The 21120-nt window shown below is 41.8% G+C and overlaps 1 protein-coding gene across 1 annotated transcript in view; it reads right to left on the bottom strand.

The window, feature by feature from the left end:
- Nucleotides 1–10320, bottom strand: part of LAMA1 (laminin subunit alpha 1) — a 144110-nt gene extending 133790 nt beyond the window's left edge. Inside the window, exons 1-3 of the mRNA XM_029921582.1 lie at nucleotides 10263–10320; nucleotides 1783–1953; nucleotides 1478–1590 (exon numbers count right to left, since the gene is read on the bottom strand). Coding sequence (XP_029777442.1) covers nucleotides 1478–1590; nucleotides 1783–1953; nucleotides 10263–10320 — 342 coding nt within the window. The remainder of the gene's footprint in view (nucleotides 1–1477; nucleotides 1591–1782; nucleotides 1954–10262) is intronic.
- Between the last annotated feature and the right edge of the window lie 10800 nt (nucleotides 10321–21120).

Genomic DNA, 21120 nt, shown 5'->3' on the forward strand with positions numbered 1-21120 from the left:
AAAAATTTTTAATATAAAAATATCCATCTAATGCACGTGCTAGTTCTCTCACTCAGAATGATTTCTTTAAAATTTTAAATTGTCACAAAACATCCCTGACTCAATTTGGGGTATAGTGCTGAGGAGCAAGCTTCTGAGTTACTTGACAGTGAGCCGGAAGTAGTCTGCTATATAGACTGCTCAATACATGTTAGTATTAACATTTATTAAAGTGACTCCTAAGCTTTCCTTTTCTTTTTTCCTTCTTTCCTTCCTGCCTTCCCTCCTTCCCTCCCTCCCTCCACTCAGGTCATGATCTGGCTGCTCTTGAGTTCAAGTCCTGCATCGGGCTCTGCACTGACAGCATGGAGCCAGCTTCAGATCCTCTGTCTCCCTCTCTATCTGCCTGACCTCAGCCTGTACTCTCTTTCTCTCAAAAATAAATAAGCATTAAAAATTAAATTAAAAATTAAAAGAGTGGAGAGCAATTCAGATTAGAAGAGATTTAAGAAGTCTACCAATCAAATGTGATAAGTGGTTTTAATGGAGTCTGGTTTGAAAAGGAAAAAAAGCTACAAGAAGACCTTGGTGGATACACTGGGAAAGTTTGATAGAGATGGTGAAATAGTTGTTAGGGGATTGCTCTTAGTTTTGTCAGGGCTGCTACTGGCATGGTGCCGATTCAGGACAAATCTCTTTAGTTTTTGAAGACACAGAAAATACTGTATCGGTACAATATCATAATGACTGCCATTCACCTGGAAACTGCTTGGGAAGCTGAAGTCAACATTGCAAAATGTTTAACAAACTCTGAATCTCAGGGGTGGGTATATGCATGTGTACAGTAATATGCTTTCTACATATTAAAAAATGTCCATAAGAAAAAGGCTCAATAAAGAAATAAATCTGAGAGAGATTTGCATAATGCACTTTTTAAAATACCGAAAGCACCACAAACATGTTTCACTGTATAAAAAAGGTGCAGACACTTCTGAGTATGGATTAGTTTAAGTAATCTTAATTTGGAAATGTATCTAAAAAGCAACAGAAATTACCTAGGGGTCTATAACTATGTAAACATGCCTATTTTTGAAATATGTTTTAAAGACCCCACACTGACTTTGCACAGTGACAACAGCAAACCAATAACCTCAAAAGGAACTCTGTTCCATCCCCTCACCCCCGAGTGTCCGATGACATATAGCACACAGCTTGACATGGTATCCCAAACAGCCACGCAGGCCCCGCCCTCTCACCCAGCTTCAAAGAACACCAAACCACGTGGACACAATGTCACACATATTCTCACAGACACCTGGGAGTGATAAATGCGACAAGAAATGGACAACTTCTGTATATCACTTGAATTCACCCAGTGGAAAACAGTCTCACCAGAATGTACACATGTTCAGACACAAGTCAGGCTTTCTGGAAGGGCACTGAAAAAGCACAACTCAGCAACCAACAGACATCCTTCGATGCTTCTGGCCCGACCTACCTGCCTTAAGTCCAGAGTGATTGTGACCCAGTGATATTCTCTCCCATTCTGAATACTGGGGCTTTGCCACCAGTTGTTGGTCCCATCAATTGCATGTGATACTGGATGGCGCTCTGCGAAAAGAAAAAATAGAGGCATTCCTCTCAGCTCTTTAAAGTTTTTGACTTCCCAGCAGCAAGGCTGGTGGGAACGAATGGAGTGAGGGTGAACACAATGTTCGTGACTCCTAACAGAAGCCTTCCCTCAGTCATCATTGCTAGTGGTACCAGTCCCCAAGGGCACTTCCGAATAGGAGCCACACTTGCCTTTGGGGTTGGCGCTGTTGGCATCGCAGATCCGGCACTGTGCGTTGCGCACGGGTCGACCGGGCACGTGCTCCACAAGTTTGCAGGACATCTCCGGCCCCTGCTCGCCACAGGTTGCATTGGTGCTGATGTGTGCGTTGCTAGCAAGATTGAGAATGGCAGGAAACAGCCCTGAAAGTCAGGATTCACCAAGTCAGCTCAGCCACTTGAAATCAAAAGGATGGGATTACTTCATCTCACTTTGTAGGTGAATCATAAAGAGATTTTTTAATAATTTTTTAATGTCTTTATTTTATTTTGAGAGAGTGACAGAGAGACAGAGAGTGAGTGGCAGAGGGGCAGAGAGAGAGGGAGACACAGAATCTGAAGCAGGCTCCAAGCTCTGAGTTGTCAGCACAGAGCCCGATGCAGGGCTCAAACCCACAGACTGTGAGATCATGACCTAAGCCAAAGTCAGCCACTTAACCAACTGAGCCACCCAGGTGCCCCATAAAGAAATTATTAAGTCTGTGTGCTGACCGAAGGAAGTCTTACACAGAGCACCATATATGGTGGATTCATTTATATGAAATTCTAGGATAAGAAAATTCATCTATGAGGAAACAATCAGAACAGGCAGTTGGAGGGGGTAGTGATCGACTGGAGGGCAACAGGAGGGAACTCTGGGGTGTAATGTTACATTCTACATCCAGATACAGGTTTTGATTACACAGACAAGCTGTCATAAAAAATCATAGAATCCAAAATCTACAGTTTGGGTAGGTTTGAGTAGTTCACTGTGTGTACACTTTACCTCAAAAACAAAAAATAATCAAACAGATATTGACATACATGCTTAAAAGTTTAGGATCGAAGTGCCTGGGTGGCTCAGTCGGTTGAGCATCCGACTGTTGGTTTCCACTCAGATCATGATCTCATGGTTTTGTGAGTTCTAGCCCGGAGTTGTGCTCTGCACACTGACCACGTGGAGCCTGCTATGTGGAGTCTGCTTGGGATTCTCTCTCTCTCCCTCTCTTCCTCGCTCTCTGCCCCTTCCCTATTCACAGTGTCTCTGTCTCTCTCAAAATAAATAAATAAAACTTATTAAAAAAAAAAAGTTTAGGACCAAAGCATACTGATATCTAAACTCACTTTGAAATGCATCAAAAAAGAGTCAGGTTGATGGATAGAGATGGGATACAGGTGGTAAGAGTAAAATGTTCATTGTAGGATCTAGGCAGGAGGAGAGATGTTCATCATAAAATTCCTTCCATATCTCTGTTTGAAAATCTTTACAGTACAATGTTGGGAATATAGGTTTTAAGACAAGTTTGAAATGATCCGATGCATGTGTCTGCCAATGAAATTCAAACACCTTTCACTTAAAAGAAGGGCATCCATTCTCTGTCCGCTTTGTTCCCACTGCCTTTGCTCATATTTACATGGTCTTTCTTGTAATCATCTAGGATTTTCTCTTCCTTCTCCTTTTTCTTTACTGCCTATTTTTGTTGATCTAATCTAATAAAAGATTAGAAAACAATGATCCAGGTTTTCAAAGTCTCTTCAATTCAGTGTTAATCTTTGCCTTTGTACACTCTTTTTTGTCTTGGGTGATTTTTATCTTTAAGCAACTTGTCCAAACTATTCAGAAAACAATTTTTGGATGACTGTGGGAAGCATAACTCCTTCAGGGTCTTTGGAAAGTTGGCTTTATCTCATTAAAAGAAGATAAGAGCAGTGAAGTTTGCATAAAGATCTAGAAACGATGGTGTGCAGGACACTGGAGAGTCATTCTACCTAAGTGGACACTGCGTACAGAGAGATAGCAATGCATGAGGGGATGGGTAGCTAGGGAGAGTTTTTCTAATTTACTCGAGGTTGATCTTCTAAGATCACAGAAGATAATCTTCTTTGTAAAGAACAATGAGTCAATGTTTTCTCTACAATGTTTCCTTTTCAGTGAAATCTGAAAAAGCACATTATAATCTTAGTAATACAGAAGGAATTCATGTCTTCAATTTTTACTGTTTAGGTACTGCCTAAGGTTTTCAATGGTATTTTCTAATATAGATATTTTATCATTGATATTACAAAATTCAAATGTTTTTTTCTTAAGAGTTACTACATGAAAAAAAAATTACTATGCATCTGTTTAAGAAATAGATGCCACAGGGGCACCTGGGTGGCTCAGATGGTTGAGCGTCCAGCTTCAGCTCAGGTCCTGATCTCAGTTTGTGGGTTCGAGCCCCACATCAGGCTCTGTGCTGACAGCCTGGAGTCTGCTTTGATTTCTGTGTCTCCCTCTCTCTCTGCCTCTTCTCTCTCTCTCTCTCTCAAAAATAAATAAATAAAGATAAATTTTTTTTAAATGCCACATAAAACAGAACTACCTATTCATAGTGTTCTATCCCAGGAGAATGATCTCATTCAAGTCAAGAGGCCCTTAGCCTCTCAATAGAAAATAGTTACTGAAAGTCTGTGTTCTAGATCATGATTCCTAATTGTGAACACAACCCACACTTATATCATATACAATATTTAATATATATTTTCCCATGAACTTAAAGTTGGTTATTTTTATCATATTCCTTTAAAGGGATTCTTTTTTAATTAAAAAGGCTTTATGAAGAAATAGATGAATCATTACATGTAATTATACAGTTCCCTGAAGTATTCTTTTTATCTCCCAGTAGACACTACTACTGTAGTGTCTACATTTTATGTACCAATTGAGTTCCTAAAGTGACATGTCATTCTTGCGTGTGGTACTCACATGGCAGGAGGTGCTGACAGTTAAGTGTTTGGTGCCGAAGTAAATACTAATTTTCTCCAACCTTGAGGACCACACCACTCTAGTCATCCCGTCTGACTGTATCTGATGAGGCAATCAGTGAGAAGACAGTATGGTTTGGGGCGCCTGGGTGGCTCAGTCAGTTAAGCATCCCACTCTTGATTGCGGCTCAGGTCGTGATCCTGTGGTCATGGGACTGAGCCCCAAGGTGGACTCCATGCTGAACATGGAGCCTGCTTCAAATTCTCTCTCCCTCTCTCTCTGCCTCTCTCCCTTGCTCTTGCACTCTCTAAATAAATAAACAAACAAACAAGCAGACACTTAAAAAAAGAATAAAATGCAATATGGTTTTAAACCTTGGTGTTTTAACCCTATAGCTAAAATGATATTTTTCTGGCTCTATATAGCATGTATGCAAGTAGATCTGCAGTATAATCAGCTCTATCCATTCCCTTTGCACAGATTAGCCAAGCGAGAAAAAGAAACCAAGGTCATGGGAACTGATTTAGCAATGCAGTTCTCTATCAACAAATACTTCACATGTTAACTTAACAAGGGCTCCCACTTCTTTACCCTCCCCCTCCAATTGCTTCACATCAAGAGAACTTCCTGCTTCCTGCCCAGGGGTCCCTCCCACTCTGGAGGACCTCAATAGCCTTGAGTTATGGAGGGGGTGGGGACAGCTAAGAGTGGTGAGGGCACATGCTCTCAGAACTCAGAAGTCCCTGCCCTGAGTCACTGATGAAAAGAAGCTCAAACCTCATGAACACAAACTTAACATAATTTGGTTGAGTAATATCTCATTTATAGTAATCAGCATCAGGTAGTTTTTTGTACTAGATGAGCTTTAATTTTTATGTTTATTTGTGAGAGGCACAGAGACAGCTTGAGCAAGGAAGGGGCAGATAAAGAGGGAGAGAATCCCAAGGAGGCTCCATGCCGTCAGCACAGAGCCCGATATGGGGCTCAAACTCAGGAAATGGGGAGATCATGATGTGAGGTGAAGTCAAGAGTAGGATGCTTAACTGACTGAGCCACCCAGGTGCCCCTCTACTAGATAGGCTTTTAAGAACTTCTATATGTTCTTACCTTGCTGGTATCATACATACACTTTTAATAAAAAGAAAAATAAATTCCTTCAGTAGTATGGCTGAGTAGAAAACCTTTAAATAGCTAATGTCATAAAAACATCTTGGCTGTCCTTCACTAAAACTAAATCTTTCTTCTCAGATAAACTGGTGTTTGAAAAAAACCTATTCACTAAACATTATTCCTTACATGAATACATTTAGTCTTACTTTACAGTTATAAAATAATTATTGTTCCCAGTTGCACATGACCACATCTGCTAGAAGATGGAAAAAATACACACTAGAAAAAGCATGTGTTAAAAATAATTTTTTAAGGGGCACCTGAGTGGTTCTGTTGGTTAAGTATCCTGACTCTTGATCTCGGCTCAGGTCCTGATCTCAGCATCGTGGGTTCAGGCCCCATGGTGGTTTTCATGCTGAGTGTAGAGCCTACTTAAAAATAATATTAATTGGGGCGGCTGGGTGGCTCAGTGGGTTAAGCCTTCGGCTCAGGTCAGATCTCACGTTCATGGGTTCGAGCCCCACATCAGGCTCTGTGCTGATAGCTAGCTCAGAACCTGGAGCCTGCTTCCGGTTCTGTGTCTCCTTCTCTCTCTGACCCTCCCCCTCTCATGCTCTGTCTCTCTCTGTATCCAAAATAAATAAAGCATTTAAAAAATTTTTAAATAATAATAATAATTTTTTTAAACCACCTCAGGTTGCTGAATCATTTCAAAGACCACTGAAATATCTCAGTAAAGGGAAACTACCTGAGCTTCAAGTTGGAGGAGGGACAGCAAATCAAAGAGTGAGAAAGGGCATCGGGATCAAGAATCTAGCAAGAGCAAATGTTTGATTTTTATGTATAAAAAGCAAAGGCAGAATGAGGGCTGCAGCAGGATACACGTGTGACACAGTTTCCCTTTCCTTAGTCATGCACTTAGTAAATTAGACTATACATTTTTGTTGAAAGACATGATTTAGTGTTTCTGTAGTACTAATGTGTATTTTCCCCCCACTCAATGGGACACACAATGGAATCAGCTCTCTATGCATGTATTTAGCCAGTAGCTAAAGACTTTATAGAGCCAAACTCCACTGAGCATGAAATAAATTCCTTCTCATTCACTAGTAGTTTTTTTTAATTCCCTTTCTTCACAGCCTGAGTACATTTGGCCTTCATAAAATGTATGTTAGGACCTCACCAATCTAGTGGAAATTCTCTTATTAATATGAGGTTAAACAAAACAAAACAACACAAAACAAAATGCCACAAAGCTGGTAGGCAACAATGATATATAATTACCCAAGTTTTCATCTGAGAGACTTCCAGATAGCTTAATAATTCATCATTAGAGGTTTCTAGATGTTTTTCTCAGCAGGAAATATTTCTGCTGCCTTAAAACTGGAGTAGCTACAATGTCAATTAGCCCTGAAGCTAACTGCAACATCTTTTTCATCAAGATTTCTCAAATGGCTCAGGCTCGATAGTTGAGGGCCTTACTGCATGTGTGTATAGGAGAAACATGAATTTTTCTACGGAGGTTTGTTCTCTGTTTTGGAAAAAAAACCCAGTTTTGAGTTCTACAAAATGTTAGTATATGATGTTATACCAATTCATATTCAAAATCAATATGGTATCCTGAAAAGAAAATCATCTGCAATTCTTAGTTAAGGAGTCTGGGGCAATAATTTCAGATCATTTTATTCCCCAGAATGGAATTAAAAATTACAAAAATTTTATGGGGTTGAATAATCAAAGTGGCTTCTGCTGTCAGGAGTTTTAATTTTGAAAAAATAATCAACATTACTTATTCAATCATGGACAAGTTTGGAAAAATAGGAATGTAAGTTTCTGAACTGAGGAATTTGTGATTTAAGAAAAAAAAACCATTCAAATGCAGTTTGTTCTCCATTTACCCTAGCCTCACCCATTTACCCAACTAAATATCTATAAATTGATTTGAGAAGGCTAGTATCAGAAATAAACTACTCTGGGGCACCTGGGTGACTCAGTTGGTTAAGGGTCCCACTTCGGCTCAGGTCATGATCTTGCAGTTCGTGGGTTCAAGGCCCACGTTGGGCTTGGCGCTGACAGCTCAAAGCCTGAAGCCTGCTTCAGATTCTGTCTCCATCTCTCTCTGCCCCTCCTCTGTTTGCACTCTATCTCTCTCTGTCTCTGTCTCAAAAATAAGTATTTTTTTTTAATCAAAAAAAAAAAAAGAAAGAAAGAAAAAGAAACTACCCTGTTTGCCAGCACTCTCTTTGAGTCCTGGTAGTTGCCTGGTTGAACAATACAAACAGCACCTCTAACAACTACAAGTGGCATTGTTCAGAGAAAAACTCCGGAAGGATTTAATACTATTCTAGGATAATAACATCAAGGTGTTCTAATAACGTAATATTCCGGGTTAATAGTCTTAAAGCATTCTAATGACTTGAATTTTGGGAAGATGCATGATTTCAGTTTTGGTAATGTATCCACATGAATCCAAAGAAGCAGGTGAGGATGTCTGATTAAATTCAATAAGCTTTCGGTGAGAATCTTGTAGGATTAAAGCACTATTCCAGGCACCCCCCTGAGACACAAGGATGCCTGAGCTGGGCTGTACCTAACCCTTGGGCTCTCACAATCAGAAGGGAGAGACAGATTCTATTAAAAATAATATTTAAAATACAGCAATATTTTAAACTGTATTAGAGGAGAGACTCTAGAACAAGGAAGAAGTTACAGATAATCCAGGCAGATGGAGGAGGGTGTGTACTCAGGCAAAGGCAGGTCTAAAATCCTTTCACAGCTCCTCTTGTTAGTCTTCAAATCAGTTTCATTTTCCTTCCTTTTGCACATTTCATATAACCCTTCATGCCCTACTCACCTTTCAAGCTCAGCCCTGATCTTTCCGGATTCCCAGACTAATATAAATGTTCTTCATGGGGCACCTGGGTGGCTCAGTCGGTTAGGCATCCAACTTCAGCTCAGGTCATGATCTCATGGTTGGTGGGTTCGCGCCCCGCCTCAGGCTCTGTGCTGACAGCTAGCTAGCAGCCTGGAGCCTGCTTTGGATTCTGTGTCTCCCTCTCTCTCTCTCTGCCCGCCCCTGCTCATTCTCTGTCTCTCTCTCTCAAAAATATATAAATGTTTAAAAATTTCTGAAAAATAATTAAATGTCTTGTCCTTAATCAGCATACCCCATCTGCACTTAGCGTTTATACCAGTTCCCCGCTCCCTTCCATTTTTCTCCCTTCACTATCCTTCTCTGGGAAATAAAAACAACTCTGATCAATCCGTGGGTTACTTTGGGGCAGAACCATATCCTACTTGCCCTAAGTTTGCCTCTAGCTCATGTGAATGTGCAATAAAGCCTGAATGAAAGAATAAATAAATGAATGAAGGAATGCTCTCTCACTCCTGGATTACTACTAAGCGCACAGAACCAGGAGCCTAAATCTAGACTCTTCCGGTTCCACCACTAACTACATGTCTTCAGGCAAATCAGCCTCTCAGAGCCTCGATTTATTCAACTATTTTTTAAGCTTATTTATTTATTTTTGAGAGAGGGAGAGAGAGAGTGCAAGCGGGGGAGGGGTGGAGAGAGAGAATCCCAAGCAGGTTTTGTGCTGTCAGCACAGAGCCCAATGTGGTTCTCTGTCACATGATCCCTGAGATCATGACCTGAGCCGAAACCAAGAGTCAGAACCTCGACTGACTGAGCCACCCAGGCATCCCAAATTCTTCAATGAGTACTTTTATGAACCCTTTTTTCTAAGTTATTCAAATTCTGGAATTTTACCTTAATAGATTAGCAAGTAAATTTGACCACCATTCTCCATTCATTTACATAAAGGCAAAGAGAAGTAGTTTGGTAATTCTTTTGTCATTTTGGATTAAAAAAAAAAAAGAGGGGCACCTTAGTGGCTCAGTCAATTAAGCATCCAACTTGGATTCAGATTATGATCCCATGTTCGTGGGTTCCAGCCCCATGTCAGGCTCTGTGCTGACAGCTCAGAGCCTAGAGCCTGCTTCAGATTCTGGGTCTCCTTTTCTCTCTGCCTCTCTCCCTGCTCACATTCTGCCTCACTCTGTCCCTCAAAAAATAAATAAATGTTAAAAATAATTTTATAAAATAACTCAAAAGAAATATAAACTGGCTTTCTATTTCTTTCTCTTTTTCTCTCCCTTTCTTTCCTTCTTTCCCTTCCCTTCCCCTTCCTTTTTCTTTCTTTCCCTTACTTCTTTCCTTCCTTCCTTCCTTCTTTCTTTCCTTCCTACCTTCTATCCTTCCTTCCTTCATTTCCTCTTTCTTTTGGTCCTTTGGGAGTCACTCCCCAGAGCTTCTGACTCTCAAGAGAAGAAGGAGAGAAACAAATGATGCTTCATACAATCCTGATCATAAGCCAGAAAACTCTGAGAGGATGGCTTTGCTTCTGATCTATGAGAATGGCAATAGCACTTCCTTGTCTCTTGCCTTCTCCCCAAGGTATAAATCTACATCATGTGGAATTCTTCCAAGACAATAAGTTCTATTTAATACGGCAGGTTTAATTTCGAACTGTACACGTTCAGGCTTAAAATGGAAATGTCCACTCCAATCATGTATTTTCTATCAATTCTATTAGAATGTAAAGTCTATTACAATTACCACGACTTATGAAAGGTGCTGCCTGGGGAAGGAGGAAGGACATGGGCTTCTGAGCCATCGTACCATGGCTGTGAATTACAAGTTTGCCAGCTGTGTGGCCATGGCTAAGTGGCTCTACTCCTCAGTCTCCTTATTTGTGCAATGAGAGGAAAACTGCCTAGGAACTTCTGTGAGCATTAAATCAGACGATGGGTAAAATATAATGTAGTAAGAGCTCAATAAAGAGTTACTCTTATTATTTGCATATTATAAGTGGATACCACTAATGTCAATTTCCTCAACTATAGTTAGACGTATGTGGTTATATTTCATGTATTTGAGTCTCTGTTTCTCTGGTTTGATTTCAGATGAAGTAGTAGGTTTGCCTTTAAGGGCCACTGAGTATGAGAAGTAGCTACCTTTAAACAGAGGAGACACACTCAGCCCAGAGTCATGTGCATCATGAAAGAAACATGGAGGAAACCCAGATTCTCCAGGCAAGGGACTCACCGCACAGAAGGCTGAGCAGGACGGCTCCCTCTGTTCCCACTTGACCCCCTTCCCTCCTCCCTGCCTCCTCCCTTCTTCTTTGCTTATTGTTCCTCCTGATGCTGCCTTTGCAACACGGCGTGGTTATAAACCCCTGTAAGTTAAATGCATATTTGTAAATCACAATCTTCTCTCACTGTCCTAGGAGGTGATAGGGGAAGACGTCTCAGAGGAGGTGACATTTGACCAGTTACACAAAAAATGAAGAGTTGGTTATGCTAACTCTTAAAGGCAGCACTATATTTTAATATATTTGGCTTTCTTTGTGATGTGTTTTGTATGCACTTAAAAACATGCTAAGAATAGGCCTGTCAGCTTTACCAAGGGGGATCATTGGTACCAAAAGGCCAAGAAGCCAGGAAGGGAAAGTGCTCTTACTAAAGTGTCGTGAGCCAGGGGCTGATGGCACAGGTGACTCTTAGTCTCCTGTCCCCACCTCCTCTTCCCCGAATCTGGTTTATCTTTGGACAGAGGCAGCCAGGAGGTCCCTGACCTTCTGATCCAGGTGGGTCGTGAAGGTGAGTAAGAAGGGCCCCGGCCACGCCAGGAGTTAATGTCCTGCTCTGGTAAAGTCCCACGTGTCCTGACCAGGTGGGCCTGGCAGGGCGCCCGCCTCCAGCTCTGGGGCACTGAGTAGAAAATGAGCCCTTAATGTCACCCAGGCCGCCTGGACCAGGAGATGAGATACCTTGAGGAAACTAACACAAACTTTCATGACATCGTTATTTCCTCCCTCCTCCTCCACTCACCCTCAAGTTATCGCATGATTTCTTGCATTTGGCATTGGACCTTATTTTCAGGGACACGTTCTCTATGAATCCTGAGGACTGTGGGCCTTTGTGAAGGAGAGGGGGAAAGACAGAGGAGGGTTTAAGCTGAAATTACTTACAGTGGCACATCCCCAACCCCTAAAATACATTCAAGGGGGTTGCTTACAAGTTGTGGCAAAATGCATCTCACTTTAAACGTCTTTTTATAGAAAACAACGCAAACATCCCTGCAGGTTATAACTTAGGTGTATTTGAAAAATAAGCATAAGCGAAACTGTTTATCCCCTTTTACTTGTGACTGATCAGCAACTGACAGAGGCTCCTTAAACACCGATTCCTTCCTCTTCTGTTCCTTTCCCCTAGGAAGCCTGCAACTGTGTTACCATAAGAGGAGCACACTATTTACAGAAACCCTATTTCAAGTTATGTATCCTAAATAAAAAAAAATCATTTTAATCACTAGGAAGTGAACTTGTTTTGTATATCGAATCCCATTATTCTCAGAACGTTGAAATAATATACTATCAAGGCTAATGTTGAAAAGTGCAAAAGTCTCGCTTGCTTAGTGTTAAGCGGGGCTTTTGTTCCAATGTGAATTATTCAAAAGTGATCAGTTATTTTATTCTCTCAAAAATCTCACACTTGGGAGCATTTTTCAATGAAGACAGCTTGGGGTCCAATCTAGGCTGGGAGCCCTGTGAGCTCAAGACAGAAGCAGGGCACCAAGAGAGAATGGCTCCCGGCCCACAGCTCCCCCTCCTTCCAAAGCAAATACTTGTTTTTTGGACTACACCAATTTAATCATTGATGGCTGTTAGTAAAAGAAAAGCTTTAAGATATTCTAGAGATTCCAAGGCCCTTTCCAGCTCAGTGGGGGAAAAAGAGGGGGAGGAGCGGGGAGAAGGAGAGAAAGAAAGAAAGATCCCACATAATCAGTGAGGGAAAAGTCAAATCCAAACTCCTGGGAGTTTGGCATTTAACACAGTTGACTTTTTTTGTCTCACGTGGGAAGATGAAGAGAAGTTTAATCTCAGAAAAACCAGAGGGGGTGGTGAGCTAAAGGCCTTCTCAGGGTTTTGCTGAGTTCCATTTCCATAGCAATGGACTCAAGGTGTCCTTGACAAAGACAGAGGTTTTCACTGTAAGATAAATAAGCAGAATGAACCAGCTGGGCACAAGTATCTTCTGTAGAAAACAGCACCTTATCGGGATCCGCCCACTCCTCTCACAAAGGCTTGTTTAATGCTTATATTCGATGACACACACTGTGGCTTTTGATTCAGCCTAAAAGTTCAGTTGCAGCAACAAAAACTAGGATTCATTCATCAGGAAGTGTCTTTCTCTGCGGCTGCCAAGGGCAGCAACTTAAATATGCTACTTGTTGAAAACATTATTGCATTTAGGCAAAACACAAAATGTTCTCAACACAAACACACATAATTTGAAAATTTCGTATCCTTCTCGCTGCCCCAGAAAGGCACTACCGCCGCCTCCCCCCCTTTCCAGATCCTTACAGGGTGAACCAACTGACAGGAAAGTCAAAAAGCACGTATGGCCTTCAACTTCAATACTGCCAGCCTGTTGAATTCAAATGCAGTCATATTATATTTTCCTTATATCATGTATAATGTGTGCACTGTTTAAAGCATTTGTTTAAATACCTAAAAACATCAATTAACTCAACATTTTCTAACCAGCCAATTCTTCCAAAAACCGTCAACTTTTTTACAAACCCTTCAAGGTCTTAATTATTTCTTTCTCCTTTTTCTGCCACTGCTGTGCTCTGTGATAGAGAGTTTCCTTGCTTCTGCTTTAAAACTCTGGTAAGCCTGTTGAGGAATGTGCCCTCCACACTTCCAGGGTGCGTGACCAGTGCCTTCAGTTTAATGCTCTGCTGACACTGTTCCTATGTTTTTATAATTTAAACAAAGAGCCTCCGATTTTCATTTTGCACTAGCTCTTCAAGGGCCCAGCAGCAGTGCCCATCAAGGATTGTCCCCACAAGTGTCCATGTACCCTCGATGAAATCATCTGCCTTTCAAAGTCACCACCTGTAACTAAACACCAGTCCGATGACCCCAAAGAGGCTGGATCCACCAGATTACAGCTCATTTTTTTTCCAGTACATTCCGACCGGGACATCTTACAAAGAAATCATTTGGAGATATCTCCCACCTTAGAGACCAACCGTAGACAAATACATTTAACAACTAAAGTAAACATTCCAATCAAAAGTACACACAGACTTTCGTGCTCTTGGTAGCATTCTCACTGGGATTGATAATCTTGTATTTTCTCAGGTCCAGTACCATTGTTTGTTTCTGAAATCAGGCTACCTCTTTCAACAGATGTATACATTTAATGCAATTGTTTCTCTCTTTTTTTCCTTTTTTCAAAAAGCTATTACTAAGTCAAGGATGTATATAAGAATTTCATTCACTGTCTCTCTAGTTCTTTGCCTCAAATCTGCTCTTCACATACCTACAACTGGGATTCTATTCCTGTAAATCACTAAAAATGCCCTTTTCAGGGGCATCAACTTCCAAGTTGCCCAGCCCTATCTGCAATTCACCTTCAGTTTACTTGACCTTGCACGAGCTTCTCTCAAAACTGACCTTTCTCTCTTCCTTACACCCTATCTTCCTGTGGCCTCCATCCTACTACAGATCCCATTCTCCCTCTGTCATGGTAACTCGGTGGCTCTCGGCTGGTTGTCCTAGAGCACCTTAGGTAGGAATTGATTTCCTATGGAAAGCTCAAGATGGCCCAGGAGCATTTTCATGGGGAAAAGGGGAAACAGTGTACTTTCCCATAAAGCTATCTTGAAGGAAAAAGAAACAACTTAAAGTACACTGAACTGAGAGTAGACACTGGGGTTCTCCACATTGTGTTCCCAATGCATCCTTGTTAATATTATTAATCCTAACTGAGATCTTGATCTAAAGAGGAGTCACATGTATGAGGCATGAGTATACGGGTTCGTGGAATGAGTGGAATCTCAACATAGCCAAAATAAAACCAGCAGAAGTTTAATGGGGATAAATGCAGGACCCTCCACTTTCCTCCCCAAAATTCATCTGCAAGCATAGGATGAGCAAAGATGGAGTAGATATTATGGTTCTTGTGATAGGTGTACACAGTATGAAAGCAGTACTCCGAAAAAAGTTACCATGATCTAAGGTTGAATTAATAATCCCATGCCATTAAAGACAGAAGAGAGGGCACCTGTGTGGCTCAGTCGGTTAAGTGTTCGACTTGGGCTCAGGTCATGATCTCGGGGTTTGTGAGTTAAAGCCCCGCATCAGGCTCTGGGCTGACAGCTTGGAGCCTGGAGCCTGTTTCAGATTCTGTGTCTCCCTCGCTCTCTGCCCCTCCCCCGCTTATGTTATATCTCTCTGTGTCTCTCAAAAATAAATAAAAAACATGAAAAAAAAAAGAAGAGGACCCTTAGCATCCACAAATGTGATCATTACAATTTAGCTACACACAAGATAGTCGAAAGTCCTTCTACACTGGACTGTGCAAAAGGATTTGAGAATGACTCCTCCAGCTTTTACACGCACAGATCACCTGGAGATCTCCTTAAAAATGCAGATCCCCACTGCAAGTCTGACGTGGGGCCAGGAGGCGTCATGACAGAGACTCTCCAGGGGCTGCTGTTCTGGATTCCAGAGATTAAATGATCTCCTGGGTTGTTTCTAGCTCTGATACCACTCTGGGGTTGGCTAATTCAGCCAAGCCTTGGCATAACGATCAGCAGACTAATTAGTAAGATCATGCTTCTTCCAGCAGTTTTGCCCGCACTTCAACAGAACTCCAGACTCCCCATCCTGCATTCACGTCTTGGAGACGCTAAGCAACTATTTCTAGCGGGAATAAGGTGCTTCAGTTAAATGAAGGCTTTTGGCTTACTGTAAAGAGAAGACGAATCTTCAAGCATTCCCAAACCAAAGACACAATAGATCAACAAGCTCAAATGAGCATCAACCAGGGAAATCTATTAAGGCAAACCAGCGGTTCGATTCCTCTTCAGTGTTCCATTCGAATAATGCTGCCACTGGCCTGCTTCACTCATATTGCAAACGATGCCGTTGAGGACACAGGGAAACGCTTACAATATAATGTTACAATTTAAAAGAAGAGGAGCGCCTGGGTGGCTCAGTCAGTTAAGTTCAGCTCATGAGTTCGGGCCCGGCATCGGGCTCCGTACTGACAGCTCAGAGCCTGGAGCCTCCTTCAGATTCTGTGTGTGTGTCTCTCTCTCTGCCTCTCCCCTGCTCACCCTCTGTCTGTCTGTCTCTCTCAAATATACATAAACATTAAAAAACATTTTTCCTTTAAAAGAAGGACATTTACTTGGCAGAGCCTCACTCTGATGGAGAGTCACCCTCTCAGCCTGAGTCTTGCAGGTTGCTGACGCTCTGCCCAGGTGTCTTCTCCCAGAGGCCTGCGGGGAGGGGTCTGGACAAGGTAGGGAGAAGTGGGTTTGAGAGGACAGCAGGACATCTCTTCCCCCGCTGCCTCGGAACCTTGCATTTGAGCTTCTGGGACAGAAGGTAGGCTAAGTGTGCATGAAGGGGAAGAGTTTTCAAGAGCGCCCCCGAAGGCACAAGCAGGGCCGTTCACAGAAGGTGGGGCCAGCGCCCCCTTCCAGGGAAGAAAACAGCTGGAGTTAAGTAGGGAAGGTCATGGAGACACAGTTCATCATGGTTCACTACGGCAGTACCCGGCAGTACCCTTTTCTGAAAAAAGTTTCTTTAGTTTGAGAGAGAGAGTGTGTGTGTGTGCATGAGCCGGGAAGGGGCAAAGAGAGAAGGAGAAAGAGGATCCCAAGCAGGCTCCATGCTCAATGCAGAGTCTGACATGGGGTTGGATCTCACAAACTGCAAGACCACGGCCCAAGATGATACTAGGAGTCAGATGCTTAACCGACTGAGTCCCCCAGGTCCCTCATAATAACCCTTTATTTGTTAAGTTCTTCTCTATATTATATTTTATCATAATACAGGCCAGGAAAATTTAGTTTATTTCCATAAAATTTACTTTATTTAGTTATGAGGAAATCAGAACTGAGACTCTGGGTTAATAGATTACTCTCAAGGAGAGCATATTAATATACATCTTCTGTAGCGTTATTTTCTTTTAGAACAAACGAGTAAAACCCAAATGGCCCATCTTTGCTCTCCAGTGTGGCTTACAGGTTTCCCATTCTAAGTTTCTTGGTTCAAGCTCAAGTTTCAGGGTCCACAGGGACAGTTTTCCCTTTCCGTGGCCCTCCCCTTCCCTGCCCCTTCCCTGCCCTTCCAGCACCTTGGCACAGACCTCCCTCTGTGCTTCCCTCATGCGTCTGGCTCTCACCCTGAAGGAGTTAGCAATGTCAGGGGCCTCATTTGTTTATAGGAGAATGCCAGCCCTTCTTCCAACTTCTGGGACCATGCCCCCAGGCTGCCAATATGGCACTTCTTTAAATGCGGTATTCCTTTCCTCATGGGGATTGCATTTCCCAGAGTTCCCTTTCACTGGCCTGTGCTGACAATTAGCCAAACTGGGGATGTGAACTGAGGTTTGACTCACAATGAACTTCTACTTAAGTATAAATGATAACAGGTATAATATCTGAAATTAACTTTAGGGTACTTCAGTATAAAGACTGTGATATGTGTATGTGTGTGTGTCTTAGGTTAAGCTACCCAGATGCAGCTAGTGTTAAAGTTGGTGAGGTGTCCAGGGGGTAGTCAGCTGGTACTCCAGTCAGGGAGACTGCTCGTATTCTAGAGGTGCCCATCCTAGTGTTCTGTTATCCATCTCCATCAACACCAGCATTTTGCTAATTAGCAAGAAGCGTATCAGAAATGGACAGAAACCTAGTCGGTTGCTAATGACAAGGTAGGTAATAGAAATGGACTCTCGGAGCACCTGGGTTGCTCAGTCAGTTGAATGTTCGACTCTTGAATTCGGTTCAGGTCATGATCCCAGGGGCGTGGGAAGATACACTCCATGTGGAGCCCACATGAGATTCTCTCTCTTTGCCCCTCTCCCTTCCCCTGCTTATGCATGTGCATGCTCTCCCTCTCTCTCTAAACATACACACACACACACACACACACACACACACACACACGAAAACAAGCAAGTAAAAAAGAAATGGACTTTCACTAGAGAAATTCATGGTGGTCAAGGTTATCTATAGAAGTTAAAATATCTTAAGAGAGATGTCTGGCAATGGCACAATAAAGGGGTTGACAAATCCTCCCCTGAAAAAAAATATGTAATTGGACAAAATATTTAAAAACAGCTATTTTAGGACTCTGAAATCAAGCAAAGACCAATAACAAATTGAGGAACTGCCTTTTAAGGAAAGCTGCCAGGGTTTCACAAAAGATGGGCGGGGAAGATCAGCCTTATGCCGGGGCTGCCGTACCCTCACCCAGCTCCTCCTCCACGGAAGGTTACGGTCCAGCGCAGGCCTGGGCAGCAGCAGCTCCACTGCTGGGGACTGACGGCTGGCCCCATCCAGAACAGAGAGTGGAAACACAATGATGCTGTCATAAAAGTAGTAAATTCAATAGAAAACATATAAATGAATGGGGATTCCTTGCGGTTTTGCTGGCCCAAGACGACAGTCCCAGGAGTGCAAGCTACATCGAGCTGACCAGCCACACACCTACCGGGGATGTCCTGGAAACAAGAGCACAAAGGAGAACTTGATCAGCGCTGCGTACGTCCCAGGTTCTTTATACTCACAAAGAAGAAAATACTTAAGAAAAGAATTTAACAAAAGAAATTTAAGACCAACACACTGAAAACCTACCAAACAGTTCTGAGAGAAATTAAAGAAGACTTAAATGAACAAAGAGGTGGTCCCTCACCTGTCATTTTTTAAGTAAACTTCATGCCCATGGTGGAGCCCAATGCAAGACCTAAACTGATATCAAGACCTGGGCTGAGATCAAGAGTTGGATGTTAACCAACTGAGCCACCCAGGCACCCCTGAAGAGATGTTTTTATTCAGAGATAGGATGACCCAATTCTACCAGACAGCAATCCTCCCCCAATTCATCTTTAGATTCAATCCACTTCCTATCAAAATCTCACTTGGCATCGGTTGTAGAAATCGACAAGCTGTTACTAACGGAAATGCAAAGGACCTGAAACTGTCAAAGCAATTCAGAAAAAGTAAACAAAATTGAATGTCTTACACTACAGATTTCAAAATTTACTATAAAAGGAAAGGAATCCAGACAGCCGGGTGTTAGCATGAAAAAATACATATGAATCAACAGAACAAAATAGATTCTGGGAATATACACTCATATTTATGGCAAATTGACTTTTGGCAAAATGCCAAGGCAATTTTGTCTTTTCAACAAATGTTTGGGACTACTGTATATCCATATGCAAAAGCCGAATTTAGATTCTGCCTCCTCACTGTACATAAAAGTTAACTCAAAATGGTTCACAGATCTAAATGTAAGAGCTAAACATTAAAACTTCTAGAAGAAAACAGAGGAGAAAATTTTTGTGACCTTGGATAGGGCAAAAGAATTCTTAAATATGACACCAAAAGAACAATCCATAACAGAAAACAATGATAAAATGGATCTAAAATAAAATTTTTAAAACCACTTTGGTGATTCAAAACACACAATTATGAAAATCTAGGGGCTGGGTTAAGTGGGTGATGGGCATTAAGGAGTGCATTTGTTGGAATGAGCACTGAGTGTTCTACCTTCAAAGCCAAGACTACACCGTATGTTAACTCACTTGAAAATAAAAAAAATAAAAAGAAAATCTAGGGGCACCTGGTCGACTCGGTAGAGCACGTGACTCAAGCTCAGCACTGTAATTTTGGGCCCCATGTTGAGTGAAGACATGACTTAAAAATAACATCAGGGCAGCTGGGTGGCTCAGTCGGTTAGGCCTCCAACTTCAGCTCAGGTCATGATCTTGCAGTGTGTGAGTTCAAGTCCCACGTGGGGTTCTGTGCTGACAGCTCAGAGCTCAGATTCTATGTCTCCCTCTTTCTCTTCCCCTTCCCTGCTCATGCTCTGCCTTTCTCTATCTCTCAAAAATAAGTAAATGTTAAAAAATAAAATAAAATATTTAAAAGAAAGAAGAGAAAAATGGAAGACAAGTCATAAGCTGAGAAAGCATACTTTCAAATCACATTTCTAATAAAAGACTTGTATCCAGAAAATATAAAGAACTTTTATAACTCGATACTCCAAAGACTTAAATAACCTATGAAAACTGGGCAAAATATTGGAATAGATATTTCACCACAGAAGGTATATGAATAGCTAGTAAGCACATGAAATATGCTCAATATCATTAATCATTAAGAAATGCAAGTTAAAGCACAAGATACCACTTCACAGTCACGAACATGTCTACAATCAGAAAGACAGACGATGTGTAGTGTTGCTGAAGATGGGGGTTAGGATTCTCGTACACTACTGGCAGGAAGGTAAAAACGGTGCAGCCACATTGGAAAATAATCTCACAGTCTCTTTTAAAAAGTTAACATAAACCTCCCGTATGACCTATATTCTATTCTTGGCAATTTCACTCAGGAGAAATGAAATATGGCTATAGGAGGACTTGAATGCACATGTTTATAGCATTATTCCTCATAGCCCCCAAATGGAAATAATCAAAATGCTCATCAACTGGTGACTGGATTTTTTAAAATGTGGCTATGGGATGGGCGCCTGGGGAGCCTGGGTGGCTCAGTCAGTTGAGCATCGGACTTCAGCTCAGGTTACAATCTCGCTGTTCGTGGGTTCAAGCCCCACGTCAGGCTCTGTGCTGACAGCTCAGAGCCTGGAGCCTGCTTCAGATTCTGTGGCTCCCTCTCTCTCTGCCCTTCCCCCACTCACTCTCTGTCTCTGTCTCTCAAAATAAAATAATAAATACAAAAAAAAGTTTTTAAGTAAAAAATTTAAAAAAATGTGGCTATGGGGTGTCTGGGTGGCTCAGTCAGTTGAGCGTCCAACTCTTGATTTTGGCTCAGATCATGATGCCAGGGTTGTGGGATAAAGCCTTGCGTTGAACTCCTTGCTAAGCATAAAGCCTGCTTAAGATTCTCTTTCTCCCTTTCCCTGTGCCCCTTCCCCGGCTCATGTGCATTCTCTCTCTTTCAAAAAATAAATTAATTAAACTAATTAAATTAAATTAATGTGGCTATCTACACAACGAAATCGCATTCAGCAATAAAGTATACCAAATCCCAGATACACTCCACAATCTAGATGAATCTAGAAAATACCATTTAAACAAAAGAAGATAGACACAAAAGAACACACACTGTATGACTCCATGCATATGAAATTTCCAGAAAAGGCAAATCAAAAAGTACAGAAAATGGATGATCGGTGGGGGCCGAAGTGAGGGTGGAGGCAGTAACTGAGGGGAAAGGAGCAGGAGGAAGCCTTTTGATGTCTTGGAAATATTCCACACCAGATTTTGGTAATGACAGTACAACACTCTAAATTTACTTAAAAAAAGAAAAAAACAAAAAACTACTGAACGGTACACATCCAAGAGGTAGAATTTTATGG

Source organism: Suricata suricatta, chromosome 14 (assembly GCF_006229205.1).
Source record: "Suricata suricatta isolate VVHF042 chromosome 14, meerkat_22Aug2017_6uvM2_HiC, whole genome shotgun sequence".
Classification (NCBI taxonomy): Eukaryota; Metazoa; Chordata; class Mammalia; order Carnivora; family Herpestidae; genus Suricata; species Suricata suricatta.